The sequence below is a fragment of the Xiphophorus couchianus genome, chromosome 10, assembly GCF_001444195.1.
Source record: "Xiphophorus couchianus chromosome 10, X_couchianus-1.0, whole genome shotgun sequence".
In the NCBI taxonomy this organism is placed as follows: Eukaryota; Metazoa; Chordata; class Actinopteri; order Cyprinodontiformes; family Poeciliidae; genus Xiphophorus; species Xiphophorus couchianus.
In genome coordinates, this window is record NC_040237.1 from 87676 (window position 1) to 115064 (window position 27389).

Sequence of the window (27389 nt, forward strand, 5' to 3'; positions counted from 1 at the left end):
AGCATCACAAAATCCAGTCCCTGGGAATGAATTTTAAAAAAACAAACATGATATTTATGCAGTATGTCTGTCTGCTTAATCTAGGTAGCTAACTATCAGTGCATCACCAGGGGACCAACTTTAGTTCCTATAACCACATACTAACAAAATCTAAAGTTTTAGCCGCCAAACTGGTTGCGTTGACACAATTAGCCTCAAACATCTACAGGGTCCGTAGCAGATAATTAAGATCCAAATGGCAACATTGGACATGAAATGTTGAGTAAAACACCATTCGTATATGTAAATTATTTCTTGGAACACAAAATGGAGAGAAAGTGACAGGTAAGGAGTAAGAAGCCTCATGATTTATCGGCATGAACACAGAAAGGAGCACAACACTAAACACACTGGCATTTTAGTCAAATGTGACAGCACAGATGTGCAAAAGTAATCAAGATGAATAAAAATTTAATGAACTATGTCATGAGCCTTTTGGAACACGAGTAATATCTACAAATAAAAACGTCTAAATATAAACTACATATGACCTTCTCTCTGTGCTACCAATATTTCAGTAGAAAAACATTTTGTGGAGTGAAATATTGAATAACCTTGTACAAATACCTGCTTGGTTTATAACTGTAGTACATGTCTTTTTTTCAGCAGGTTATAATCCTACCTCACCTGAGAAAACTTTGTATTATTGTCCTGCTGCTGCCTCTGGTCTAATGTCTCCTCCTTGACTCTTTGCTTTTTTTGTGACAATAAAGTTTTCTTCTACATATGTGGAAAGCAAATGAAGTAAATTTTTTGTATCAGCCTTCCAGACCTCTCATGTCTTTTGGTTCTGGTACTGCTCAGCTCTACATCCCCAGAACCAGAACCAAACATGTAGAAGTAGCATTCAGCTTCTATGCACCACAAGTTTTCAGAAAACTGCAAAACAGCTGAAACACTGAGTTCCTTTAAAATTAAGACTGTTTAGAGTTGCTTTTGATTAGTAGTAACCAGAACATTGATCAACATATTTGTTGTGTATTTTCTTGATGATTTTGATGATGGCATTTGACAAAATGTAGTTGATAACTGTCTGATGGTTTTACTTTCACTTCACTTTGAATTGAAGTGAAAGTAAAACCATGTTGCTGAAATGTGTCACACAAATAAACTTGACTTGACTTGTGGTTCTGTTATACAAATTTTTAGTGCCTGACCCAGATTAGGTTTACCTTTGCTTTCGTTTCCCTTAACTTTTTCTGGCACAGATTCAACATGGTGTAGAGACATCAGTCCGTATTAAAATCATGTTTTCTCACAATTGCTTCGGATTTGTCTCACTCACAGACAAGATAAGAATCTCACATTGCACCACATGCCATCCGTGCTCTTTTGGGTTGAAGTCAGGCAAATGTGGAGTTCAGGGGAAAAAAGAGAAACCCATTGTGATGTTCAAGGAACTAACTGGAAATTAATGATAAAACAGACATTTCTCTCACTAACCACCAATCAGCCAAATATTAATAATCTAATTATATGCATTGGTACTGTTGAAAATGGACTAATTAATATAACAGTGTGTGTAGCACTTTAAGAGCTCACGAAGCCGCCTGAGTAATGTTTGCTGTGATTGGTTCTGAGTAATCTCAAGCTGCCAATGAGAGTGTTAGACAAGCAGAAAGTTGAAGAAGTTGGAGATGTTCAGAGCTGTTGTACAAGAGACTGAGAGCGTGTAAATAGTGATGAGGCGTCATGTATCGCTTCGGCCCATAGCAAAACTGTGTCGATGCTGCGTCACTGAACACTGACACCTACTGGACATTAAAAATCCCTACAGGCAACGTAGTTAGACTGATTTGATGACTTAGTCTATACAATAAGATTTAAGTCATTGTATTTTGTTGTATATTATATATTGTATTATGTCATATCTTCAGTTAAATTCAAAATATATTTGATATTCTTTGATACAGTCAATAAATAATGTGAACATGAACCAAGTGATGAAAATGAAAGTGAACGTGTTTGGAATGAGGATGCTTGTGGACCGTTATTTTTTTCTTTCCTTTTCCCCCCCACAAATGTTCATTCTAAAAAATAAGTTTTTCCAACATTTCGAAATTTAGCCTGTTCCGGTTTTTTTTTGACACAACTTCTCCTGCTGTAGAAAAAAATTAAGTAAACAATACATTTATATGAAATAGTTTATAAAAAGAAACTGAGTAATTTGTAGAATGGCTGAATACCTGAGTTTATCCAGGTGTATCTGCGACTTCATTCTATATTGTTCATATAAATGTAATTTTTCCTTTTATATTTATTTTGTACGCAGATCTTTATGGATGTGTTTTGCTGGAAATGTCTTTTTTATTTATTTATAGCGGGGTTGTCTTTATTTTCCTTTTTTTCTGTCTAAAGATTTTTATTTATGGAGGATAATTTAAGAATAAAATTATGAAATGTATAATTTAAAAGGAGAAACATATGCAACTCTTAACGTGCAGAATATAATATGAAAGTAATCTAAGTCAGTTTCAGCTGAATTTGGATTCAGATCGAGTAGAAACTGAAACGAACCGGATGAAACAACAACGAAGTGAGAACCAATAACTTATTTTCTGACGTAAGATCAAAATGGTCCCAAACTACAAAACCTTCCGTTTGCCTTGAGGCTCCATAGTTGACGCTGTACCGTAAAAGATCAAGAATTATTTTTGGCAAATGCATCCAAATGCATCCCGCTGATTGATTCGCTTCCTTATAAACAGTTTGGCGCGTCAGTGTCATTTCGAAACCGTTCCTGTATCTGTCACGTGACTTACTGAAAGCAAAAGCAGCGCCGACACGAGGTTTTTGTCTATGGGCTTGATGGATGCGCCGACGCATCGGTGTTGCCGGACCCATCACTACGTGTAAATGAATGACAGTAAGTCTTATCAGTATTCTTGCAGCATTTGTATACATGTGCAGTTTAATATATGTATTACAATGTAAAGAGTTAAGATTGTGATGTTGTGCTTTGTGGTTTGTTTGTGGTCTTTTTCTGCCATCCGGTGGACAAATTAGAAATAACCGTTTGTAGCGAGAGGAAATAATGGCTTTCATTTTGTTGTCTTTTGTGTTTTTTTGAGTTTTGTGTTGCAAAATGAATCCAATAAAACAGCCAAATTTATGGTTACAAACCTCTAGGCCAGTGGTTCTCAAATGGGGGTACGCGTACCCCTGGGGGTACGTGGAGGTACTGCAGGGGGTACGTGAAGCTTTTCAAAATATCTTTAAAAAATCAGTAGGCTCCTCATAATAAGTCTTGGGAAAAATTATTTTGTAAAAAGTTCAATAAAATATAAATGTGTGTTCATGCACTGAATTTTATATTCCGTATTTACAGGGTATTTACAGCACTGTACCTCTTTTTTATTCCAAAAATGTTTTGCCCGTGTCAGGGGGTACTTGACTAAAAATATATTTTTAAGGGGGTACATCACTGAAAAAAGTTTGAGAACCACTGCTCTAGGCTAAGAGCTAACCGTCCTGCCCAAACTGTGATGAATATGAGGGAGTAGCTGTATTGCATTCTTTCCCAACAGCTTACTGGGAAAAAAAGAATATTGGGGTTGTGCCAGCAGTCATTGTATAAAGACGAGCTACAGCCTGAAGTTGTCACTTGAGATGTTTTCACACCAGAGAGGCACTTACACAAGGTAAAAGATGTATTTTCTTTGGTTTGTTTTGCAATAAATACAATTCTATCTAACATTTTGTTGCAGGAAGCAAAGTTGATTTCATAAATGTTTTAATTGACTGTGGGTAAAAAAACATTGTTTTGTCCAGAAAATCTGATGGGTGTCTCGATCAATATGTATTCAGATTTTGCAATAATCCATTTCCTTTTGTATCTTTAAATCAGGTTTGATTTTTGCAAAATGGCAGGTAAAATCATACTTCTTGTGCTGCTTCTGTCAGCTATAGGTAAGTACTTACTGAAGTCAATATTTAATGAATGCATCTATGTTAATTTATACAGTGATGTAAAAACTTTAAGTCAGTGGTGTCAATCTCATTTACATTTTGTTCCATGTCAAAATGATGTTCTGAAGAGCCAGTTGTGCCAGCATGTATTGATAAAACCCATTAACAAATTATTTAAAGTATTAATTCAGAGCTTTCTCTGCATTTAATAAGTATCTCTTAAAATTAAATAGTTATCATCTTTCCACATTGATTAGTCCCTCCAAATATTATAATATTTGCAAGAAAATTTGCCATATTTGCACTTATGAATTATGGTAAATATGACTTTCTGTTGTTCTCAAGTGGCATCAGAGACTACAACTTGAGATCAAGTAATGCTGAGGCAGCAGTATTGTAAAAGTAAGAAATTCCTCTCCCTCGGATGGGAATTAGAAGTAACTTAAACCCAATGGGTCTGACCATTTCTGTGTAAAATTTGCAATGAACTCAAAATTGTGCATCAGCACATAGACAAACGGCATGTGGGCGTTCCGGCGTGGGTTAAGGGGTTAACTAAGACAGGCTCTTTCAACAGTACTAACTATGTGTATTTAACATTATTTAGAAAAGTTTTCCACTTTACTTTCTCTGCTGTAATGGCATCAGCAATCTCCTTCATTATAGCAGTTAAACATCTGACTCTTCATTCAACACTACATTACCCATGACGGACTTGTTTGATTCTCTTCCTGGTCAGGAAAAGCAGCAGGTCCTTCAGATCTGCTGCTGGGTGATGACTGTGACTTCTCTGAATTAGGTAAGTCATACTTAATATTTCCCCTTACCTGAAATAGAGTGGAACAAGTAGGACCAATAAAAAAGATTTCATTAAGTTTTATTACACAGCAAATGCTTTAAAAACAGAGTTATTAATAATTCCTTTTACATCAAGTAAAAAGTGGAAAAAGTAGGACCATTTATAAAGATGCCATTAAGTATTATTACATTGTATAATGCTTTAATAACAGTCATTATTATTAACACTTATGTCAAGTAAAGTGGAACAAGTAAGACCTGTTATAAAGCTGTCAGATGCTTTAAGACACATTCATTAATATTAAGTCTTACCAGTTTTACGGTGAAAACAATCAAACAAGATTGGGTAGTTGATTCCGCAACATTTAATTAAAGATCTGCAGCACAAAATAGTTCAGTTTAGTGAACGACGGTGCTCATATATATCCGTCTTAGCAACAGTCATTTCTGTCTGATAATGCTGTTAAATGTCCATTCCTTCATTTAACACTACATTACCCATGATGCACCTGTTTGTTTCTTCTCCCTGTCAGGTTCTTCAGAAATGCTACTGGTGGATAACTATCCATCCTCTGGATCAGGTAGGTCATGCTCATATTCTGAGCTTTTTCAATCTTCAAAGGATTTTTCAGCCAAGTTTTAAACAGTCAAATGTCATTAGGGTTTATTTAGTAAAATAGCAAAACATTTGCTTATTTTATAACATATTTCAGTGACCTTTTCTCCTATGGTCTGTTTAAAAACTATGCTCTTGGATCAACAGAGCCCTCCAGTACTGTCAGCATCAGAAACCCCCCACAGCAACTTTATACCTATCGGGAAAACAGAGACTAAATTTGCTTTGCACTGTCCCCATGTGATGACACAATGACACAGTGTGACCCAATTAAATATTAGATTTTTGATTAATATTGGTTGTTGCTACGTTGTTGTACAGTGCATTAAGTTCTTGTTCTATGTGCCCCTTTTTTAACTTCGAGCCTCCACCCCTCCAAAGGTCGTTGACCCCTGGTTTAAGCATTGCCAAACAAAATAAAGTCATATTTATTGACCTTATTTCTCTTAACTTCCTCTTCAATGAAATCTGGGTTTTTTCATAGCTGGAGTGACAACTCAGGATCAAGATAAGCATAACGTTTAGACCTATTCACTGACGTTACTTCTATAATACTTTTGTCCCTTTTTCGCTTTTATTAATTGGTTAATTGATAAATAAGAGTACTTACACATTACATGGGAATATTATATCATTCCAACTGGAGTAACGATATAAGTTTCCCCAACTGCAGTGTGAAGTGGTGAGGCAAATCAACGGGTAAACAGGACAGGATGTTGGTGCAGCTGCGTCTAAGGAGGAGCAGGGGCCTGGCAGAGGTCTCGGAAGGGGTTCTGGGAGGCGGAGACTCGGAGGGGCCACTGTGAGGCGACAAGGAATCCCTGGGGGGTGACAAGGAGGCACTAGGGCGTGTTGAGGGACCACTTGAGGGCTCAGGAGGATTACAGGGAGAGGGAGAGCACCCACTTACAGGGGCGGAGAACCAACTTACAGACCCCTGGTCTAGACCTTTCCGCACACATCAAACAGGTCTTATTGTTTTTAAATTAGTTATTGTAGTGTGATGTTCACGAAAATCTCTGTTTTTCATTTTTAGCATGATGTTATCCACAAAAAGAGTCTAATTTAATCAGGTGATCTCTCTTGTACTTTCTAGGACCCCTCTACCCAGTTGGTGGAACAATGAGATCTGGAACAGATGATGAGAGCTCACCTCCCATTAAACTCCTACAAACCTTTAACTATTTTGGGCAGTCTTACTCTCAGATTTACGTATGTTACCAGACTGCTTCTTCTAATCACTTTCCTTCTTACTGTAATCATCATGACAAAATTTTAAAAGTTTATAAATAGTGAAACCCAATTTATGTATTTCTTTTCAGGTGAACGACAACAGACATCTGACCTTTGATGCACCATTGTCAAATTATACTCCTCAACAATTTCCGATGAATGGAACCAGAGACATCATTGCTCCGTTCTGGGCTGATTTAGACAACAGAGACAATGGTAATATCTACTATGTTCAGAACACCAGCGGCTCTCTTGTCCAACAAGTTACACAGGACATCAATAGATACTTCCCAGGTCTTAACTTTCAGGCCAACTGGATCTTCATAGCAACATGGCATGAAGTTGCCTATTATCCAAAAAGTGGGACAGTAAGTGATATGTTTTAACAGCTGAAACATATTTAATGTATAAATAGAAAAACTTTAGCTAATCTTTAAATTTATTCTCAATAAATATATTTGTTTTCCCCAGCAAACAACCCTTCAGGCAGTCTTGACTACCAATGGCCATTATTCATTTGTACTGATGAATTATGGGTCAATAGCCTCCACATCAAAGTCTGTACAGGTTAGATGTTCAGATGAATGTATACTATAATTATATGTTTTATTTGCTTTCTCTTGATTCCAGCAAATGTACATTTATCTGAAATATCAATTACATTATTTATCTGTTCACATGTCATATCTAGGGTGGATATGACACAATCAGTTCCTCTCACCACTTCACCATCCCTGGATCATTCTCCACAAACGCAACTGGACCTAACTCAACTTTTCGTCTTGGCAGTAATGTCAATGTACCTGGTCAATGGGCCTTCCGTGTCGATCATGGATCAATAGACTGCAATTTCAGTGGTAAGAACACAAAGTCACCAAAGGAACTTCTTTATAATAATGAGTACATGTACCAGAGAAATAAAGAACAATAGTCTGTATCTCATGGGAGAGTAGGGCTAATGAACGTGCACCAAACTCTAAACAGTTCTCCAGGTTCATTTTTCCTCTTTATTCCCATCTGTCATGAACTGCAGTGTGAAGTGGTGAGGCAAATCAACGGATAAACAGGACAGGATGTTGGCGCAGCTGCGTCTAAGGAGGAGCAGGGGGCTGGCAGAGGGCTCGGAAGGGGTTCTGGGAGGCGGAGACTCGGAGGGGCCACTGTGAGGCGACAAGGAATCCCTGGGGGGTGACAAGGAGGCACTAGGGCGTGTTGAGGGACCACTTGAGGGCTCAGGAGGATTACAGGGAGAGGGAGAGCACCCACTTACAGGGGCGGAGAACCCACTTACAGGGGCGAATGGCCCACTCACTCGGATGGACCACACCCCAGTGAGAGTCTGCTGCAGCAACTAGAGGTGTGGCAGGGCCTGGAGACGTGGCCAAAGCTGAGGCTGGAGGGTTGCTGGTTCCGGAGACAATGGAGAGGCTGGAGCTGGGCTGGCGGAGCAGAAGAAAGGGATATCCGGCTTTGGAGGCAGAGGGTCGCCAGCCATGACAGCTGGAGCTGTCTGGCGTTCCCACTCTGCCTCCTATTGCAGCTCCACCAACCCCAGGGACGGGAGATAGGCGGACCAGTCCTCCAGCACCAGGAAAAGCCTGATGGCGACCCCGAGGGGTCCATACGCAAAATATGGTTCCGCCACAATCTCAACATAGTCTCTTATTGTTGTTTTTCTTTCTTCCCAACGTGCTGGATCCATAATGATGTATTTCTTTTTGCGCACCTCACCATAGTTACGTGAGGTTGGTTCCTTGTGTCATGAACTGCAGTGTGAAGTGGTGAGGCAGATGCAGAGGACCCAGTAGCTGAGAGAAATTGTGATGATTTAATGAAAAAATGCACAAATAATCCAAAATTCCAGGTAGCACAGTATCAGCTGAAAGGCTAAGGCTCACCATTGGTAGCAACTTTTCATTAATCCATACAATGTTTGACAGGATGAGACAGAATTGACAAAGACACAGAAACACAGGTGGCATTAAATACACAGAGGGTAATCACGGAATGAGACACACCTGGGAACAATCAAGGGGTAGACAGGACAACACGGAAACTCAAAAGACACAGAAACCCAAAATAAACACACAGAAAAACTCAAATCAACACAGAGAAAACAAAATCCTTACACCATCATTTGGCAGATCTTCCAAACTGCAATGTTAGAAACATTACAAATGAATTCAAACTGAAGTTATTTCAACATTATTGCAGTTTACAGGATATGATCAAAATAATTAAATGACTCTTCTTCCATTTTTATTTAAAGGTCAACCTGTTCAACTTGGTGACTCTTTCTGGAGTGACAGCACCTGTGCACAGAAATGCATCTGCACCACAGCAGGGCTGCAATGCTCCAACAATCCCTGCTCCTTCTCCCAAATCTGTCGGCCAGCTGCCTTTCAGTACTCCTGTCAGACAGTGCAAAGACAAACCTGCACCGTCAGTGGAGATCCACATTACTACACCTTCGATAACTCAGTGTTTCACTTTCAAGGCACATGCACTTACGTTCTGTCAGAGCAGAGTCAGAACGGACTGCCCTACTACAGAGTGGAGGGGAAGAACGGGCATCAGGGCAGCACTCGTGTTTCATGGACAGTACTGGTCAAAGTCTTTGTTTATGATGAAAATATCGAGCTGGTTAAAGGACATCAAAGTCAGGCCAAGGTAAAAGGACCCTCTTACGTTCTGTAATATAGACCCTGCATCTTGTGTTTTGTTTAAATTTGTAATTTTTGTTGCTATCCTTACAGGTCAATGGAAGCTTTGTATCAACTCCGTTTTTCCTCAGAAACGGCTCTATCCAGGTTTATCAGTCAGGTTTCTCTGTGATCATCAGCACTGACTTTGGCCTGATGGTGTCTTATGACAGGTTTTTATATGTCCGAATCAGTTTGCCCTACACTTACCAAAATAGCACATGTGGGCTCTGTGGAAACTTCAACAATAACCCTGGAGATGACTTTCGAACCCGTCAGGGTGAAGTGGTGAGCTCTGATGTGGTTTTTGCCAACAGCTGGAAAATATCTGGAGATGATGAGCCTGGCTGTGATCCTCATTGTTCAGGTCTGGCCTGTGCTGGCTGCACAGCAGCTCAGACAGCACTGTACAGAAACTCTGCCCACTGTGGTATTCTTGAGAACAGCACTGGACCGTTTGCTGCATGCCATCAACAACTTCCTCCTAGATCTTTTGTGGACAGCTGTGTGTATGATCTCTGTGTCAGTGGAGGGTATCAACCCATTCTATGCCAAGCCCTAATTGTCTACTCAAGCCAGTGTCAACAAAATGGGATCCAGCCACAAAGCTGGCGGAGTTCTGGCTTCTGTGGTATGTCTGCCAGTCAGTCACAATTATTTTGAAATTTAAGTGATGTTAAATATTGAGAGTTTGAGAATAAATAGATAGATAGATAGATAGATAGCATTTATTGTCATTGAACAGAATTCAACGAAATTTCCATTGCAGCTCCCGTGCAAAAGGTCAAATATATACAGTATGTTTCTTGTGTTTAGAAATCCCCTGCCCAGCCAATAGCCACTTTGAGGCCCAGGGTACAGGATGTCCATCTACATGTGTCAACCCCAATTCCACCAACAACTGCCCCCTCCCAAACCAAGAGAGCTGTATCTGCAATTCTGGCTACCTCCTGAGTGGAGGGGTCTGTGTCCCTCATTCTGACTGTGGCTGCAGCTTTGAGGGTCACTACTACCGCTCAGGAGAAACTGTCATACTGGATGCAGACTGTAGGAGGCGCTGTACATGCAGCTATGGCTCCATGACTTGCAGCTCTCACAGCTGTGGCCAACATGAGTCCTGCAGGGTGGAGGATGGAGTAAGAGGGTGCAGACCAAACAGCTTTGCAACATGTTGGATAAGAGGACCAGGATCATATCATACATTTGATGGAGTGATGTACCAGTACCCAGGAGCATGTCGCCTGACCCTTGCCAAAGTTATGGGATCATCTGATCACTCGCACTTCTTGGTCACTGTGGAAAAAGTTCCACAGGGGTCTCAGGGTTTCTCCAATGTCCTAAAGTTTGAGGCAGAGGGAACACAAGTTGCTATCGAGATGGCAAGTAGTAGCACTGTTAAGGTGAGTGACAAATAATTTTCTACAGAATAAGTAAATAACATAAAATGAAATGGAACTTCAGTTTTGTTTGAACAGTATTACGGAAAACTAGAAAATTCCTGCAGAAATTTAACCAGGGCCTGCCAAAGTGTGACCTTTTGTTTGGACCCAGCGTTCTGATGCTAAAAATTAGCATCAATGCTAAAGAAAGCTGCAATATAATCAATAGCATGTGGAGAATCACAAGAATGTTAACTAACCTGGATGTGCACTATTAAGTATGTTAAAATTATTGAATCAGCTAAAATTAGCCAAAATGGTAATGGTATTCATGCTAATGGTAACATGAATACTGTCAGTAGCATGTGGGGCATCACTAGCATGTTGTCTGCAATTGACTGTCTCCATTCAGTATACTAAACATGGCTAATATGTAAGAAAAATAGCTAATAGTGTAATTAAGGTAAAAAGATAATGCTAATGCAATGCTGCGCAATAGAGTGCCCTAACCTGAGAGAAAAAGATAATGCAAGCTTATATTATTGCACCGCCATAGGCGGTGCACTAACCTGAGGGGAATATTGCGGCTAGTCCTATCCAGCAGCCAATCCCCTCCTGTGTTCTGTTGCTATGGTTATCAATCCTCTGTTACTGTCATGTGTGTGTGAGACAGAGAGGAGGAGAAAAAATTCTATCTTTGTGAGACACCCAGTCAGTTTTTATGAAAAAAGCAGTCCGAACTACTCCTTCCTGTTCGGGAACTGTGATACATATTCGAAAACCGTTTGAAGCGTATCACAGGGCTATTTGTCTTCTCCGATAGTACCGCGATTCATATCTCTACCTCACTCACAGTAATAACAGTGATGAGAGACAGATGGTGTGTGCGGAGGTCTGAAATGTTTCAGAAAAGTATGAAAATTAATGGCTGAGAGCATCAGTTACCCTGGCAAGTGATTTTGCTCTGAAGCACCTTGATAGAAAACTGTAAGCCCTAGCGGAATTTTGAAAACATTTTACTGGAGCAGGTATGCGTATCAATGTCATGACCGAGTTTGATATCGATATTTGTGGGCATGACGGCGATTTCAAAATGCATGGAATTGCATGGAGGCAAGTCAGTCACTGACCCCAACACAGGCCCCAACTAATGTTTTCACACACTAAGCAAATGTCAAAATAGCATAACTTTAAGATTTTGGTCTGCACACATTATAACCAGGACTTGGGATTATCATAATTTCCACAATGTGAATTTAATTGTTTGCATTTTAGTACAGCCAGATTCAAAGGTTTGCTGCAGAAATACATATTTCAGATTTTGCTACCAATTTTGGGAAAGGCTTTTGACCAAAGTTGGAAGATTAACATTTAATGATGGTTACCATGTGCAAAAAAACAAACAAACAAACAAAAAAACTCTGAAAATAAATGCTTCTAAGGAGGGGTGAATATGGTGTTAGATCTTGGTGTAACTATGTTTGTAAAACGTCTTTTTAAAACATTATTTACATATTACATGTTGTTCGATTACTCTGTGGACTGATCTTCAACCTTTGTTTGATCAGAATAACTTTCTCAAGTGATAATAAAGGCAAAATTTGATGACTTCGTGCTTTTTGAAATACTTTGAATGTCCACACGAAAACCTTTTTACATATTTTGAAAATTTTCTTAAAGGTTGATGGCCAACTGACCAGACTGCCATTCAGCTCTGGATCCAACAGAATCCGCATCTTCCAAAGCAGCACTCACAGTGTCATCCTTCGCACAGCCTTTGGTGTAACTCTGCAGACTGTTTGGCCTCATTTTGTGCGTGTCACTGCACCAGGTGTCTACAGTGGTTTATTAGGTGGACTTTGTGGAAATTACAATGCTGACCAGAATGACGACTTCCGTACACCCAATGGTACTCTAGTCAGTGACTCCCAGATGTTTGGGGACAGTTGGCGAGATGGCTCCCTGGCAGATCACTGTGTGGAAAACAGACCTCGTAATTCTGTAACCAATTTCAGTTCCAGTGAGTACTGTGGAGTTCTTACTTCACACATTGGACCATTTAGATCATGCTGGGCTGCAGTGAACCCATGGCAGCAGGTAAATGCATGTGTAGAAATCCTCCAAGGCTCCAGAGATCCAGCATCAACGCTGTGTGAGGTCCTCCGAGATTATGCACTGATGTGTCAACATAACGGTGTGTCCCTGGGACAGTGGAGGAATGCAGCTGGCTGTGGTAAGTTGTAGAACCACGTTTGATAGAGATGCCTTTGAAATGAATACATTAATGATCACCTTTTACTTCTTTCCCCTTTTGCGCCCCCAACAGAACTAACCTGTCCACCAAACAGTCATTATGAACTCTGTGGAAGTTCATGTCCATCTTCCTGCCCCAGCCTCTCCTTCCCCTTCACCTGTGACACTCAGTGCCAGGAGGGGTGCCAGTGTAATGATGGGTTTGTCCTCAATGGTAACCAGTGTGTGCCTCCAACATCCTGTGGATGCTTTCATGATGGACGTTATCGACAAGCTGGAGAACAGTTCTGGTATGGTGAAGAATGTCAGAGCTTTTGCACCTGTAATGGTGTAACTGGTGTAGTCCAATGTTCCCCAAATTCATGCGGACCTCAGGAGTCCTGCCATGTTGTGGGGGGTGAGTTTGGCTGCCATCCCAACCCTCATGGCACCTGTTCTGCCTCTGGAGACCCTCACTACCTGACCTTTGATGGCAAGGCCTATGACTTCCAGGGAACCTGCCGCTATGTTCTGGCAGCAGTTTGCAATAACACTGTGGACCTTCACCAGTTTTCTGTGAAAGCAAAGAATGAACCGTGGTTTGGACTGCCAGTTTCTATCACGGCTGAAGTTCTTGTTGATGTTTTAGGCTATCAAGTGCGTATGTCGAGAGGCAACAAGGGTACTGTGGAGGTAAGTCAAACCTATTCTAACAGAATATGTTGCACACTGTCTGAAGTTCAGATAGAAAGGAAATTTTTAAAAACCAAAATGTTTCTTCTTGGTACATCACCAAAAATAATTTAGTTCTTAAGTAGCTGCATCTATAGTAGTCCAGAAATATCAGTTGTCAGTAATTCTTGAGAAGAGGGACAAAACGGGTCCTATGGATAAAGCACAAAATTTGAATAAAATATACACAAAATATATATTTTTTCAAATATCTGACTAAGCTAATCTGGGCAATGTGAGCACAACAATTTATGTTTTCCTGGAGTTTGCTGAATATTTTTTATTTTAAACGTTGTAGTAGGTGGATGGTGTCTGTAAAATCCCTTGTCCTACAGTAGAACTCAAAACATTATAATAGTTTAAGACAATTAAAGGAATACTAAGTCAATATATTATGATAAGTATAAGTATTCAAATCAAGGATCATAAAAGTATCAAGAAATTTAATTAGAAGTCATTTTTATATATTTTCCAACTCAATTGAAATTTGTTCCAAGTTTTTGTCAACACCAACAGACATGAAAAGAATGTAAAAAAAAATCAGCCTGCACCTTAGCATCTTTACACTTCTAAAACATTATATGTCATATTTGTATATATAAGCTTGATGAATAATTACATTTTTTGGGGGGGAAATTTAAACCCATTTTGTCCCACTTCTCAAGAATCACTGGTTGCTCATCCTCCCTGAAACACATTTTTATCTCCGTAGGTGAATGGAATCACAAGAAAACTGCCAATTGGCTTCAATGGAAGCTTGTCAGTTTATGGGAGTGGATCTCAAACAGTTGTCAAAGCAAAGTTTGGACTGAACGTCATGTATGATGAAAGAAGCACAGTGTCCATTTCTGTCCCCCCAAGCTACAGGTAGCCTATATACTTTTCAACGCAGTTTACATTTAATGTTATATTCTGTTTAATCCAATTTGTTTTTTAATTAATGCCCTTTTTAGGACTATTACACTAGTATATCATCACTGCATTTGTACAAAATATGCACATAAAGTTTCAAATATATATATATATTTTTTATAGAAATGTAAATTTTATTTTGTAATTTACTTTTATGTCTTTGTATATTGGTTTGTGATTTCAATGCCATGGTGCTACTGCATAAAAAGTTCCCAAATCAGTTAGGTACATATTTTTATTTAATATTGTTAAAAGCTCTTAAACTTACATTTGAATGCTGATAACTAGCTAGATACTGATATTATACAACTTTAGCCAGCAAAATAGCTCACTGTTATCAACTTTAGCATGTTTAATCTTTACACAAATAGTATTTTTTCAATGTTTCAGAACATTTTGTGTTTTCTTGCCCGAGACTGTCCATTTTTTTCTATTTGTTTAAAATTTGATTCAGTCTATCTCATCTTCTTCAGAGGAAACATGTGTGGACTTTGTGGAAACTTCAATGGAAATCCAAATGATGATTTCCACACTCCAAGTGGAGCATCATCCAACTCAGCAGATGCTTTTGGGGCAGCTTGGAAGGTTCCTGGGAACTACACCTGTAGTGACGGCTGTGGCTCTTCATGCACACAATGCAATGATGACCGACCTGCCAGGGCCCAGTGTGAGGTGATCCGGGCAGCTGACGGCCCATTCAGCTTCTGCCACGAGGAGGTGGATCCAGCACCATATTTCAGAGACTGCGCCTTTGATGTCTGCGTGTCGGGAAATCGAGGCAGTGATCTCCTGTGCCGGGCTCTAGAGACATACGTCAGTGCCTGTCAGTCTGCTAATGTCCGAATCTACCCTTGGAGACAAAACACCACTTGCAGTGAGTATGGAAGGCAATTTGCTATTAAAGTATTCAATCAAACAAGCATCTTCCTCAAAAGTCTCTCAAAATATGTGATTTCCTATGTTTGTACTTGTTTTAACCAACTTGTCATCCTTTTTTCCTCAGGAATTGAGTGCCCAGCCAACAGCCATTATGAGCTGTGTGGAACAGACTGTGGCAACACCTGTGCCAGCAGCATTGATGCTGCCTGTGACCATGTTTGCTCTGAGGGATGTTTTTGTAATGAAGGGTTTTCCAGGAGTGGAACAAGCTGTGTCCCTGTGGAGAGCTGTGGCTGTCAGCATGACGGCTTCTACTTCAATGTAGGTCATTTCAATTCACTTTATTCTTGATAGAGTTAGCTTGGAAAGTGTGAATGCAAGTGCTAAAAGAGCACTGCCAGAGTGGCTTTGAAGAATTAAAGATAATTAAAGGTGTTCCATTTCAAGACAACAACTCAAACATAAAGCCTCCTTGAGCAACTATACAGCAAAATCCAAAAGAATCAGGCAAAATGTTAAGAAGATATTTGTGAATCTCAACAAATATCTTGTGGAGGTTGTTTTCTTACTGTAGGTATGTCTAAGTATCTAAAAGTGTCATGCTCATTTGTTGTAAAAAATTATGTGATTTGACAAACTGTAGGCATACCTAGCAATTGTACAGTTCAGGATGGGTCTGCCTCACAGAAATTACCCTGTTTTTTGTGAAATATGCAAATTACCTTCACCCATACTCAACTTTGAGAACATACTGACTGAAGCTGGTACAAGTATTTCATTTTCCTCAGAAAAACAAGTCATGTATGTACATGGGCTTAAAGCCATTCAGAGAGAAAGCAGACATAAGTCACAAAGTAACCTAAAGGAAAGTAAAGTCACATTTGAAAATCTAGTTTTCAAATGTGACCCAACAGAAAAAGGACTTGTGCCCCTCACCAAATAATTATCACCCTGAAGGTTTGAAGGCAGTTTTGAGGTTTGATTCTAGTTTCCACCTGTCAATGAGCTAATTTATGGTTAGTAGTCTACTGATCTGCCAATCAGTGTATGAATATGTGCATGTTAGTGAGTGTGGTGGGGTGAATGTGGCTATAGTGTAAAGTACTTTGAGTGTTCCCTATGACTTATTTGGGTAGTACATGCTTTTGGACAACAGTAAAATGTGATGACACATCATAGACATAATCTTAAACTTTTGTTTGCCACCCAGTTTGGAAATTGGTCCAGTAATTAATAAAAGTCTTAGCTGGCAGGAAGGACTGGAAACTTGGCAAGGGCAAATTATGAATTAGGTTCTGCATGATGCAGTTTTACAACAATGATTTGAATCAGAGAAGAAGCATTGCTGTAGTGCATTCCTTATTACCTCAAGGTTCATTTCGTCTTAACGTTGTCACACATCTTAATACTTTCACTGTTCTTTCATTTTGCAGGCCGGTGAGTCCTTCTGGACAGACAGTTGCTCCCAACGGTGTGAATGTCAAGCACCCAATGTCCTGATCTGCAGTCCCTCATCATGCACTCCTGCACAAGAGTGCACCATCAGAGGGGGGCAGCTAGGCTGTTATGACGCCATGTCTACCTGTACTGTATGGGGTGACCCACACTACATCACCTTCGATGGAGCCCTAGCTCATTTCCAGGGATCATGCTCTTACATCATCACTGAAAGCTTGAGACACAGCAACAATGAAACTCAGTACAAAGTCGTGGCCACCAACAAGCACAGAGGAAACAATCTTGTGTCTTTCGTGTCATCAGTTGATATATACCTCTCAAATCCTGATCAGAGAGTTAATGTCAGACTTGGACCGAACAAGAGAGTGAAGGTAAGCTTTATTTTAAATTAAGGATAAGAAAACAAGTTTTTGTCTTAAAACCTTTGGTCTTACTCTATGAACTCTCCTCATAACAGGTAAATGGAGCTGAGGTTTCTCTTCCCGCTAATGCAGGAACTTTTGGTCAGGTGATGTGGCAGGGAAGTTACATAGTGTTTAATGCTGCTGATGTCGTAGTTCAGTTTGATGGCTCTAGTACTTTACTGGTCAGGATGGGCCGCAACTATAAGAACAGAGTCAGTGGAATGTGTGGGAACTTCAATGGTGATCCCAATGATGACAAAGTTTTGCCCAATGGTACTTTGGCCCAAAATGACAACCAGTTTGGCCACAGCTGGAAATCAGAGACAAGCCAAGAAGGGTGAGCTCAGCCTCCATTTATTTGCCTTTACCTGATAAAATTTCAACAATTGCAAACGTTTGTGCATATGTCTGCTGTCTCTAAAATCTTTTTAATGTCTAACGACTTCTCTAGATGCGGATCCACTGATCAGAGAAGTGGTGATGGACTAAGTGACTGCCGCTTCATAGAAGAATACACAGAACTCTGCAGAGTCATCAACAACACCAGTGGCCCATTCAGTTCTTGTCACCTGCATTCAAACCCCCAACCATTTTTCACTTCCTGTGTTTACGATCTCTGCCTCTTCACGCCAGCCAATGGCATGCTGTGTTCTGCTGTCTCTGCTTATGAGAAAACCTGCACCAATTTGGGTCTTAGCATCCCCAACTGGCGCTCTCCTTTGTGTTGTGGTATGTTTGCTTGGCTCAATACATTGTCAGAACAATGAGCGATTGATTGATTCTATGCAATGTTTGTTTTGAAACTTTCTTGGCCTTTTCTGATGTATTTGATTCAGCTGAGACTGACCCCTGTGAACAGCTGGACTGTGCAGAGTATGAGTGGTGTGGTAAGAAAAATGGTGTGTACGGCTGCTTCTGTGACGACAACATCATCGACCCAACAATGAGAGCTACGGTAAGTGCAACACCTTTGAACTTTTTGTTTTTCTTATGAAGAGCTCTAATAATAATAATTATGTTGTAGAGTCAGACATAGTTTGTTTGCTCTTCCTTTACTATTGGCATTCAAACAGATAGCATAATCTTAGTTTTCCTGCATCAGTTGGTTTAGTTGGTCACAAAACCTCTAAATATGTTTCTCCCTCTGGTGAGCAGACTCAAACATTGAATGCTCCAGCAGTTCTGGCACCATGTCAGTATCTCGCTGCCAGCTGTTTGAAGCGGGCTTCCACTCCAGTGCTCTCCATCTCCATGACAGCTCTTGCAATGGGACTCTCCAGGACGGACGACTCATCTTCCATTTTGACAATGACGACCATCTGTGTGGGACAGCTCTTAGGGTAACGTTCATGAATTGGAACATCTTCTTTAAAGCGTCCAATATGTTACTTAACTTGATTGATAGCATTCTGTCATTTCACTGTTTAGAGCAATGGAACTCACTTCATGTATGAGAACACTATTCAAGGGCATGTGGATCCTCATGGAGGTTTAATCAGCCGTGAGAGGAATCTTCATCTGGATTTCTCCTGTGTTTACCCTCTGGCTCAGGCTCTGTCAATGGCTGTGGGCATCAACCCTGTGGAGAGGTGATCATACCATTTTCTCCCTGTGGTTCCTTTGACCATTATGTCCATGACCATTATGTCTATAGCCAGTTATTGGTTATTTTTTCTTTGCAATGGAATCCTGTAAGCAAATTGGGTGTGAGATTATCAGGTGCATTTAACTGGATGGTCACATTAAATGTTTCTTCTTCAGCATTTTGAGGAAGAAGCTTCCTGTTGGCACTGGATCGTATATTATGAGGATGATCCCCTATGAGGATGAAGGTTTCCTCACTCCCTTCAGTACTAATGGAAACATAGAACTGGATCTTGATGAAATGTTTTACTTGGAACTGCGAACAGAAGGGGTGGATCAGCGCCAATTTGCCATAGTTCTGGACTCTTGTTGGGCCACGCCAGTCAACCAAGCAAACTACCCTGTTCGCTGGGATCTCATTGCTTCGCAGTCAGTGACACCATCTTGTTGTTCTTTATAATTTAATTCAGGGTCTTCTTGCTGTCAGTCTAACTGATGCATCTGCTTCTGCTTCACAGGTGTCCTAATCCAGATGATGGAACCGTAGAGGTGATTCAGAACGGTGTCTCCACTGTGTCTCGTTTCTCCTTCAGGATGTTCACCTTCACCGACCACACACAGATTTTCTTGCACTGCAGTGTCCACTTGTGTCTGTTGAGAAGCAACAACTGCAGAGCTGTAAGTTTTATTGTGTGCTTTTTGTGGCTATATTGTGTATGCTTAAGTTGCACTCCTTCAGAAGCCTCAATGTTGTTTTACTTTTTTTGCAGCATTGCTACTCGGGTCACCACACTATACAACAGGGATGTATCTTGCCATGACTCTGGAGCTCTGTCAATTGGACCACTGGTACTCGGGGCACAACCAAACACTGGAAAAGTTCTATCACACCTTCACTGCTTTGTAAAGACAAAGATAATATTGTGTTAACAAAATCTACGCACATCTCTTTTTTTACACAGGTGGACTAATCCAGAGAAATGGTGCTTCAGGCCATCTGACTTCAGTTGTTTCCCTGATTGTCAGTTTGCTGATGACCAGAATTCTGGTCAAATGAGATGAAAGAATAATCACACTTTAAAATCCAATGAAGTTTTGTTACTTTTCATGTTAGTAAGAGGTGTTTCAGTATTTTGGTTTGTATTCCAAATTTGGTGAGAAACAGATGTAATTTCACTTTCCTAACATCTGCAACACTGTTGTGCTTTTTACTATTTGTGAGATTAATGTAATGTTCAGTTTTTTGTTTCTTTTGTGGATTTCTTTTTAATTAACTGTTGGTAATAGGGATTGTAAAATCTTACCTAAATAAATATGGAAGTGTCAAACTGAATGAAATTAACAAGGATTTTATTATGGTGTATATTTTGTTTCTTGTGGTGGGAAATATACTCTATTTCAAAAGGGCTTAAAAATGCCATGAATTTCAGAACGTACAATTTCTAAATAAAGTCATTTAATTCCACATGAATTAATGCGTCCTTAACAATCTGACCTTTGAGTGATTAATATCTCCTATTTTTGAATGAAAGAGTGGTAAAAAAAAAACCCATCTCCTAAAAACATCTAGTCAGAAACTTAATAAATTCAAACTCCTGCACCCAGTTCTTGTTACTGAAATTCTTTAAGGCTGTTGTTTTATCAGCCAGCTCATAAAGAAACAAACTCTAAATCACTGTTCATCCCACTGTTAGTGTCTGACCACCACTCTATGTCCTCAACTAAAAACTATTTTGATGCATTATGAATTAATCATTGTTGCATTTCCTCACTTGTTGAAGAGTATTCCTGTATTTGTTAAAAAAAATAAAATAAAACTGTTTTAGAGCACTGGATCACCCATGTACCAGGGATCTGGTGTTTTTCTGTGTGGTTAATGTTTTGTCACCAGAGGCCGCCATAGGACCGGTACCTGAAGGGTGCATCTCGGCACACCTGCAATATACTGTATGTACTGCTGTTGTCATGAGTGATCAACAGCAGTACATTTCTTCCCCATTTGCATGTTTTTCTTTCTCTCTGTATTGAAGCAGTTGACCTATTTCTGGCCCATTGTATCATTTACTGTCATCGTTTCTCAAACCTTTTAAATCTTACCGTCTTTTAAATCTTACTTTAGACATCTAAACAAAGCTATGAGACTTTATGTAATGATGGGACTCACTGCAGAAGTTACTGACTTCCCACCACAGCTGTTAAGTCTGTTTAATTTGATTTTAATCACAAACAAAAGCTTTCACAGACAGGAGAATCTCTCCTTTATCTGAGCTTCAATTGGGATTCAAGTGACTTTTAGGTGATCAACTCTGGAGTCAACATTGGAGCAGAAAACCCTCTAATGATGCCGTCTCCACACAACAGCTTCCCGAACCGACAGAACCTTTCAGTTCTGGAGATTTTCATCATATTATATTACCGTGTCTTCATTACATCTCCCTCTCTGTCTCTCTCACACTCACAGTTCATTCTTGAAATCAGCAACAACATAAGTTTTTGTTTTTTTAATATCAGCACTTGGGTTTCTGTTTCACCTTAAAACTTAAAACGAAAAGTTCAGTCATATTAAATAAAATTGTGCCATCTTGTGGCTAGAGCCAAATTAGTCCATTTTCACTTCCTTGTGAGCCAAAGATTTTTCCCAATTTAAAATAATAATAATAAATTGTTGGCAAGAAACAAAACTTGCAATATTTCTTTTAGTGAAACAATGTAGTCAGTTTTTTTATCATTGTTTTTTGTTGCTCTAAAATGGGAATGATACTCTGGATGGATGCATGTCCTTCTTAAAAGTTGCAGATGTTTGTTGTTGCAGTTTTCAGAGAACTACAATACAAAACATGATTCATAAAAGACAAAAACTTTGTTGTACTTAATTTCCATTTTCAGAACAAAGATAACTCAGCATGACAAAGTGCCAGTCTGAGTTGTACTATTGTTAAATTGAGGTATTGGGGACCACAAATAATCTTTTCATAGAAACGATACTCCTAACAACAAGTTAAGTCCCTTCTCTATGTGTGAATATGTGCAGGAAAATGTGAATGAAGGTCAGCAATGGAGAATCTGAAGGTTGTGGTTTTGATAGATTCATATAAACCCAGATATATTTCATTTTGTTTTATGCAAATTAACTGCCGGCCCTAGCATAATGACAAAACGTCAGAATAGCTGACTAGCTTGCTATCCGTACAACTCTAAGTTGTGTGTTTTTTCTTTGTTTAATGTGCAACCTTTTAGATTAAGGTAATGCTGTCAAAATATGCACACCAAAAGAAAATTAGTTGCCGACTTTACAAAAGAGCTATGGATTCAACAGGTTTGAGTGGCACAACTTGTTTATAAACTGACAGCTCGCGTGGCATTCCAGTTAGAAAATAAAATAAACAGCCACGGTTCGTAGGCATAAGCCAACAGGAACAATTACTATCAACATGATTGCAACGGGGATTTTTCCTCATGATTGTACTTTGATAAAAGAAAAATAAAATAAAGGAGAAGAGAATGTGTGCCACTCCTTTGTCCAAACACAATGTTGAAACTTCCTGGTTCACCCACAGCTGCTGCCCTTCCTGCATATCAGTCCCAGCTCATGAAAGAAAAGTAGGAGTATAATTATTTCAAAATTTGTGATTCACATTGTTTCGCATCCAAACTTGCTTCAATGTCTTGAGAACTTACTGTCATACAACTCCGTAACTCCATAATGGCCATTATGTACAGATTGTATGTGATAACACTTCTTTCATCTAGCTCACATTAAAAGCGTCAGGGGAAAGATTAATCTTGTGTCTAGATCTAGATGTTTTGTTGTTAGCCCATTTAACTGTCATGATGAGACCAGTGTGAACATCAAAAGGGTTAAACAGAAAACTCCTGGGAAGAAAGCAAAGCAGAAAAAGTGTGTCTAACTTTGAAAATAACCTGTGAAGGGATCTTTGTGCACATGGTGACGGCACCTAGATGCACGTGGTTCAAAAAAGGTCACCACACTGAGGAAATGGTAGTCCTCTAGTGCATGGAGACTCTAAAGGACTTTTTTGACTTTTATTAGAGTGAGCATATTGACAGCCTTGTAACCAACATCAATCTATATTAATTCAGGGTTTCCCCTTGTGTATTATAGGCCTGGTGGGCTGCCAGGCTAAGCGTTGTTTGTTATTTATACATTTGTGAACAAACAGAGCTCAGATTAAACTCATAGAATCAGATTGTAACTATGATAACAAAATAATCTAACTATGGAGATAGTTCTTTGCACTTTTACAAAGTAAACTTGCCAGCTCCTTTTAAATCTTAAGCTTAAATATTAAGCAATTAAAAATATTTTAACTTATCTATGCTGAAACCATTAATTCAAATTTAACAGCGTTGATATACTCAATAAACAAATGTTAAAATTCTAGATCTGTCTGTTAACATGGTCTAACTTTAATAAAACCAGTAAAAATGTAGAGTTAATGATGTACAGTGACAGAAGAGCTACTGATCAGCTGGAGGAGCTTGATTTTTTTTTTAGTTAATCTGTCACATATTCTACTGTCAGGACAATAGTTTTAACAAATATGTAAAAAGAAAGAAAGTACAATTTATCAAGGTTACCTACTGCAGCTTTAATACATGACTTTTGTTGTTGGGCTCCTTTAAGCACGTTATTGAAAGTGATTATGCTTAATTCTTTTTATTTTTATGCATGGAAATAAGGGATGGTCTCACCTATTTTCGACAAGGTGTTTGATTGGTGTTGTAGTCTATCCAAATGGTAGAGCGGAGTACCAGACTTTCACCGAGTTAAAACTGACAAAAACTATTATACCAAAAAATATAGTATAACATAAACTACAGCCTGTCAACAAAGCAGAGACAACAGATAGAAATCGTCTAATAAAACAAACAAATTCATACCAATATTTAACCTGAAAGATATCACGTAACCTTTCTCACCAAATTGTGTTAAAATATGAGGAAGCAGCTGAGTTTTAGTCTTTCAATAAAAGGATTAAATTGGACATTTGCCAGCTGTCACTGTATAAAGCATTGTTGCAACCCAGTGCTGTCACTTTAGATGTTTTCACCAGAGAAAGGCACTAAGACAAGGTAAAAAGTGTTTTTGTTGCAATAAATTAAATACTAACATTTTGTTGTAGCAATAGGGAAAAAATTGGATTCAGAAATATTTTATTTCACATAAGTCTGTGGGTAAAAATTGTTTTGTCTGTAAAATTTTAAGCATTTGCATTCAAATATTTAACCATTATGTGTCTTTTTCTATTTTTAAGGCAGGTTTGCCTTTTGAAAAATGGCAAGCCAAATCATCCTGGCTGTACTGCTTCTGTCAGCGACAGGCAAGTAGCTTCTCAAGTCAATCTTAAATGAATGCATCTGTGTTAGTTTATCCTGAGATGTGAAACACAATTTATGTTTTCAAGAACATTAAAATCATAATTGCAGTAGTGGAATCTAAATATACAAGAACAATAACAAATAGGTTCTTCTAAATATAATCAATTCCTGCAGATTAAGAACATTTAAACTCCCAAAAATTCATTTTAAGCATTCTTTATATAATGGCTTTTTTTATGCTGGAGGCTTAGACTTAAAAATAGAAACGTAAAAAATTATAACCTCAACAACGATAGATAGATAGATAGATAGATAGATAGATAGATAGATAGATAGATAGATAGATATGTCTGCTCGTTATTGTCTAACAAAATAGATGATCTTCTAAAAGACACAATATTTTTCTAACACAATATGTTACCTTAATATTAAAATTTTTAAAAACACAAAATATGAAAAGAGCTTCACATCTAAATATTAGATTTGTTTGTCTATTTGCTCTTGTAATTGTCTGACAAAACTGCAGGATTTTTTTAACAGAAGATAAAAGGTTATTTTGTTACCAATATGTTTAATTAGTAAAATATAAAACAGCAAAATAACCTCTGGCTTTACTTCTTGATATTATATTTTCTTTACTCCTCCAATTAATAAATGAAATAGTAAATAAGTGTATTTGAATATTACATTGGACAAATTATTGTCATTTCAAAAAATAACAAATGGTCAGAACTTTTTCACAAAGGTTTTGACCATTTGTTATTTATTGACATTAATTATCTTAATTTTATGTTCAATGATGGCTGTATATTTTTACAGCTGCAGTGACAACACAGAATCTGGGTAAGCTGAAAGTTTATACCTATCCTATTACTTTACCTATAGATTATTTTTCTTTACTCCTTGTACAAATTAATTAACTGATATACAAGTATACTTGAATGTTAGTAGAATTACAGCAATTGTTTAAGCTTTACCACAAAAAACAGAGGTCTATAATGCTATAATGTAAGTGTTGGAATTTTTTTATTCTTTACTGTAAATTTTACTGATTTTTTTAAACAGTTTTCATTACAGTTGAAACACAGTATATCAGCTAAATGTTTTAATTCCCAAAGGATAAATTAACAAAATAACCTACCTTGAGATATTATTTTTTCTTTACTCCTTTCAGCATGATGTTATCCAGAAAGAGTCTAATTTAATCAAATGATGTCTCTTGTATTTTCTAGGACCCCTCTACCCAATTAATGGAACAATAAGCTCTCGTTCAGATGATGGAAGCTCACCTGCAATTTCACTCCCACGAACCTTCAGCTATTTTGGACAGTCTTACTCTCAGATTTACGTATGTTACTCGACGACTTGAACTTCTGAGCACTTTCCTTTTTACTGTAATCATCAAGACAAAAAGTAAACATTAACAAGAAGTGTATGTATAGTCATGCCTAATTTTTAGCTTTTTTTTTTCTCAGGTGAACCACAATGGACATTTGACCTTTGATTCACCATGGTCAAGTTTTTCTCCTCAACTATTTCCGATGTATGGAACCAGAGACATCATTGCTCCGTTCTGGACTGATTTAGACAACAGAGGCAATGGTGATATCTACTATGTTCAGTACACCAACGGCTCTGTTCTCCAACAAGTTACACAGGACATCAATAGATACTTCCCAGCTCTCAACTTTCAGGCCAACTGGATCTTCATAGCAACATGGCATGAAGTTGCCTATTATCCAACAACTGGAACAGTAAGTGATCTGTTTTTGACTACTGAAACCTACACTATTTTGCCAAAAGTATTCGCTCACCTGCCTTGACACCCCATTCATAATCCCCAGGGTTCAATATGACATTGGTCCACCCTTTTTAGCAAGAATAGCTTTAACTCTTCTGAGGACCTTGCTGTCCACAAGGTTTAGGAGTGTTTATGGGGATTTTTGACCATTCTTCCAGAAGCTCATTTGTGAGTTCACATTCTGATGTTGGACAAGAGGGCCTGGCTCTCTGTCTCCACTCTAGTTCATCCCTAGGTGAACCCAAAAGGTGTCCTATTGGGTTGAGGTCAGGACTCTGATCAGACCAGTCAAGTTCATCCACACCAGACTCTGATCCACAAAGTTGGGAGCCTGGAATTGACCAAAATGTCTTGGTATGCCGAAACATTCAGAGTTCCTTTCACTGGAACTAAAGGCCAAGCCCAGCTCCTGAAAAACAACTCCTCACCACGATCCCCCTTCCACCAAACTTTACACTTGACACAATGTAATCAGACAAGTACCGTTCTCCTGGCAACCACCCGATCCACACTCATCCATCAGATTGCCAGATGGTCACTCCAGTGAACGCACTTCCACTGCTCTACAGTCCAGTGGCGGTGTGCTTTACACCACTGAATATGACACTTTGCACTTGGTGTTGTATGGCTTGGATGCAGCTGCTCCACCATGGAAACCCATTCTATGAAGCTCTCTGTGGTCTGTTCTTGAGCTAATCTGAAGGGCACATGAAGTTTGAAGGTCTGTAATGATCATCTCTGCAGAAACTCTTTGCACTTTGCGCTTCAGCATCCACTGATCCCACTCCGTCAGTTTATGTGGCCTACCACTTTATGGCTAAGTTGCCATCATTCCCAAACACTTATATTTTCTTGTAATACAGCTGACTGTGGAATATTTAGGAGTCAGAAAGTTCCACAATTAGATTTGTTGCACAGGTGGCATCAGTTCTCCACTGGAATTCACTGAGAGCGGCAGATTATTTCACAAAAGTTTGTAAAAACAGCCTACATGCCCAGGTGCTTAATTTTATGCACCTGTGGCCACAGACGTGATTGGAACACCTGATTCCGATAATTTGAATGGGTGAGCAAATATTTATGGCAATATAGTGTAATTGATGTACAAGTAAAATAGTGTTTGATTAATCTGTAAATTCATTCTCAATAAATACATTTATTTTTTCAGCAAACAACCTTTCAGGCAGTCTTGACTACCAATGGCCATTATTCATTTGTTCTGATGAATTATGGGTCAATAGCCTCCACATCAAGATCTGTACAGGTCAGAGCTATTCAAACAAACTCATTAAAACAAAGTCATGTTTTATTTCTATTTTATTGGTCCCAGACAGTGTATATTTCTCTAAATATAAATTAATTGTTTTATGT

At 38.8% G+C, this 27389-nt stretch overlaps 1 protein-coding gene across 2 annotated transcripts in view; it reads left to right on the plus strand.

The window, feature by feature from the left end:
- Positions 1 to 2788: 2788 nt before the first annotated feature.
- The window catches only part of LOC114151680 (alpha-tectorin-like), a 47289-nt gene continuing 22688 nt past the window's right edge, over positions 2789 to 27389 (plus strand). The window contains exons 1-19 of one of the 2 annotated variants that reach the window (XM_028029025.1): positions 2789 to 2905; positions 3567 to 3680; positions 3887 to 3948; positions 4688 to 4747; positions 5280 to 5327; positions 5847 to 5870; positions 6459 to 6574; positions 6685 to 6963; positions 7067 to 7162; positions 7287 to 7452; positions 8865 to 9265; positions 9352 to 9928; positions 10114 to 10697; positions 12357 to 12909; positions 13003 to 13601; positions 14353 to 14507; positions 15026 to 15426; positions 15556 to 15752; positions 16865 to 17260. In XM_028029025.1, coding sequence (XP_027884826.1) covers positions 3649 to 3680; positions 3887 to 3948; positions 4688 to 4747; positions 5280 to 5327; positions 5847 to 5870; positions 6459 to 6574; positions 6685 to 6963; positions 7067 to 7162; positions 7287 to 7452; positions 8865 to 9265; positions 9352 to 9928; positions 10114 to 10697; positions 12357 to 12909; positions 13003 to 13601; positions 14353 to 14507; positions 15026 to 15426; positions 15556 to 15752; positions 16865 to 17260 — 4746 coding nt within the window. In that variant the 5' untranslated portion in view covers positions 2789 to 2905; positions 3567 to 3648. The remainder of the gene's footprint in view (positions 2906 to 3566; positions 3681 to 3886; positions 3949 to 4687; positions 4748 to 5279; positions 5328 to 5846; positions 5871 to 6458; positions 6575 to 6684; positions 6964 to 7066; positions 7163 to 7286; positions 7453 to 8864; positions 9266 to 9351; positions 9929 to 10113; positions 10698 to 12356; positions 12910 to 13002; positions 13602 to 14352; positions 14508 to 15025; positions 15427 to 15555; positions 15753 to 16864; positions 17261 to 27389) is intronic. The other variant, XM_028029026.1, reaches the window with a different exon arrangement.